The sequence below is a fragment of the Octodon degus genome, unplaced genomic scaffold (genome assembly GCF_000260255.1).
Source record: "Octodon degus isolate 3935 unplaced genomic scaffold, OctDeg1.0 scaffold00019, whole genome shotgun sequence".
Lineage (NCBI taxonomy): Eukaryota > Metazoa > Chordata > Mammalia > Rodentia > Octodontidae > Octodon > Octodon degus.
This window is the reverse complement of record NW_004524595.1, coordinates 4577296-4580553: the sequence shown is the minus strand read 5'-3', so window position 1 is coordinate 4580553 and position 3258 is coordinate 4577296. Positions and strand designations below refer to the sequence as shown.

The following is a 3258-nucleotide window of genomic DNA, read 5'->3' as shown; positions in this document are numbered from 1 at the left end:
AAAAGGTATAAACAAATTTATTTTTCTTACTGGAAATTGAACACAGGACCTTGTGCTTGCCTGGCAGGCACTGTGAGACAGATTTATATAGCCTAACAAATCTAAAACAGTATCATTGTGTTAATTAATAAATTATTAATGAGTTTTTAATATTTTTTATACCAAGTCTTTAAATGTTGGTGTGTTTTTTCAGGAAGTATATCTGAGTCTAGACTGACCACATGTGGCAGGTAGCTAGCTTATTGTGGCCAGCAGGTCTAAGCTTTCCTTTCTTTTGTTTTTTTCATTATTGTTTTTTTAAAGCTAATTCATCACATGCATTCACCCACATCCTGAATGTTGCTGATTGCTAGTGTTCCTCTATCCTGTTTCCTGCAGATTAATAGTCACATCTGGAACATTGTTGATAGCACTTGATTAGATTTAAGTTTGTTCATTTGTTTGCTCTTTTCTCTTTCCTTTGTTTTTTGCTTTCCTTTCCTTTTTCTTTCATTTTCATTTGCTATCTTCTTTCCTGTTCCTTTCATTTTCTCTTTCTGCAACAATAGATTGTAATTGGATTTTTTTTCCTACTCCTTCTTTTTCAAAGAGGTTAACATTTGACCTATGCTTACATTTGACCTATGCTTATGTGTCTAGAAGCAGAGCCAACCTCTTACACCCTTTATAGGCTTCAGTGTATTTCTGACTGGATGGTGTTTTTCTATCTTGCCCCTCTAGGATTGGTTTGTTGTAAACCCAACAACAACAAAAAGCTTTGAAAAGCTGATGAAGATAAAGCAGAAACAGCAAGAGGAAGAAACGCGCAGACAGGAGCACAGGAGCAGAAGGTCACTAAGAAGGCTGCAGCAGCCTGGCATTGAGCTTCCTGAGACCCAACTGAGCGTTAGAGTAGGGAAGGATCAGAGGAGGAATAATGAGGAACTGGTCATGTGGACCTCCTGTAAGGAATCAGAGCAGGAACCTGTTGCAGCTCAGTTCCAGAAAACAAAGCCCCCAAAGACGAATCATAAACGAGGAAGGAAATAGGCAGTCCATGAAAGCACTCCTGGGAGTGCTGTTGTCAGGGGACCTGTGCTGGGAGGCCTGAGGCACCGGGCTGTGACTTTCTCAGCTCCTTCCTCCTGTGTAAATTTCATTGTCTTCCCTATTTATTCACTCTCATTCCTTCCCCAGACCCCTTGTAGCAGGATTTTCTACTATTTTCCATGGGAGTCCTCCTGTTTTTTTCTTCTCTTGCCCAAAGAGATCCCTCTTAAGGCCCACTGTAGGCCCCTCTTGGCCTGTACAAGACTAAGAATGGTGTTTACTTGTCCTTTCCATCCTGAGGTTCAAATGTTCTTGGAAACTCCATTGATTTAGTAGCCACTCCATTGTGTAACTTATAAAATAACTTCAAACTACTTTTTAAAAAAAATTATTGGTTTATCATTTTGTATTTGTAATACAAGCAGCCTTGAAGCTAGAACTGTTGTTGATTACTTAATAGGGTTACCCCAAATCCTTGGGAAGCAAAACTTTGTAGAAGCTGCTTGTCCTCAATATGATTGAAAAAGAAAAAAAGACTTAGCATGGAAAAGCTAGAACCTCCTTACATTGGTTAACTTGGGAGGTGCTTTGTCTGTACCAAGTAGCAGTGATTAACTAAATCCATGGGCATGAAAAGCAGTCTGAGGAGTAGTGTCTCAAGTATTAAAATGACTAGGAAGAAAAGAATAGAAGCAGTAATAAAAAAACAGCCCATCTTTCCTGGGACCCAAAGCCTCATGTGTTGCTGTGGCCAGTGCCCTCCTAAAGTCTGCTTTTGCTCCCTTGGTTTTAAAGGTTGTGAATGTCCTGTGCCCCTGGTGTTTGGACACAGCGCCTTGGTATACTTGGCAGTGCCAGTAAGATGGGAATCCAAGGCGCACCTTCCTTCTCCCTGGACTTTACCTCACCTTGCCAAGTCCTTACCAGTCCTGTACCTTACCTCTGTCTCTGAATTTTCTGAGAATATTGTCCTCTGTCCTCTTTTATATATGGAGTTCTGTGAGTTCTGTCCTCTATAGTCTGAGATTTTGGTACCAGCTGGGAGTGTCTGGAGCTGGAAAGAAGGCACCTTCCTCTGCCGCCTGCCTCCTGGGATGCTTCCTGGGCTCCTTCCTGGAGGGCAGTGTTTTCTGGAGCAGTGTTTAAAGCAGCCTTGTCATGTTTCTAAGTTCTTTTTTTTGCGTAAATATTGGTCTTAAATGTTCTTACCGATTGTGTGGCATATAGCACTTAAAAATTAACCTTGCTATAGGCAAACACTCCCCCCCCCAAATCTGAAAGGCCAGGGCCACTTTTTGCCCCTATATTATCTCTGCTCCTCTGAATAGCTTTAACGTGTGGGCTTTTGTGAAGACCACATTCAAACCTGTATTAGAGACTGCCGGAACAGGTAGGAAGTGAAGGAAAGTGTACACACGCTGCATCTTCATTGGCAGTTGTGCCCTTAAAGACATTTCAGCAGATGAAGGTTGTCAGGGAGGAGAAATGGAGAAAATATGTAACTTTCTGGTGAGTAGGAGTTTGGGGTATGTTTGGCAGTGACGAAATAAATGACTCTCACTTAGACCGTTGTTTCCAGTTCTTTGATTCTGATCCGCCAGCTGACTCCCTGTATGACAGTGGCTGGAGATGAAGATGAGTTTGAAACAAGCCCCAAATGCAGCCATCTCAGAGGTTCTTTGTCCCCCTAAACTCTGGTTGAAATGAATAATTTGTGGCTAACATGAATTGGTACAGGAAACCTGTATGTCTCATCCAGGGCCCTTCCAGCCATTCTTTTCCCTTCCCATGGCCAGGCAGTAGTGGGGCTCACCCTAATTATGCTACTCATTTGGAATAACATAACTGATTTGGTGATCTTGAGTGGTTGAGTTATGCAAATTTTCATGCATGGTTTGGATTATAAATTGATATACCTAATTTGAAAATAATTTGGCCATATTTAGTGAAGTTGAAGATACACCCTAAGACTGTTCTAGATATGTGCACAGGAACTCTTTCTAGTTGTACCAAGGTGAAAGAACAAAAATAATTACTGCAATACAGTATTCATTAGAGAGGTACTAGGAATGTGTATCAGAGACCATTACCTGTCCTCAACGTTCTCTCATCTTCTGAAGTTCTAGGCTTTTAGGCTAGAGTACATTTCCCACTTGTTCCTTTTTCCGCCCTGAAATGGGATGAGGAGTAATGCTTGCCGCCTTGCTAACACTTTGAAGAGAGAGAGTG

The 3258-nt window shown here is 41.5% G+C and overlaps 1 protein-coding gene across 3 annotated transcripts in view; it reads left to right on the top strand.

Annotated features, from left to right (window-relative positions):
* The window catches only part of Znf512 (zinc finger protein 512), a 32732-nt gene extending 30761 nt beyond the window's left edge, over positions 1-1971 (top strand). For all 3 annotated transcript variants that reach the window (XM_004627396.2, XM_023710935.1, XM_023710936.1), the window contains exon 14: positions 721-1971. In XM_004627396.2, coding sequence (XP_004627453.1) covers positions 721-1029 — 309 coding nt within the window. In that variant the 3' untranslated portion in view covers positions 1030-1971. The remainder of the gene's footprint in view (positions 1-720) is intronic.
* The last annotated feature ends 1287 nt before the right edge of the window (positions 1972-3258 follow it).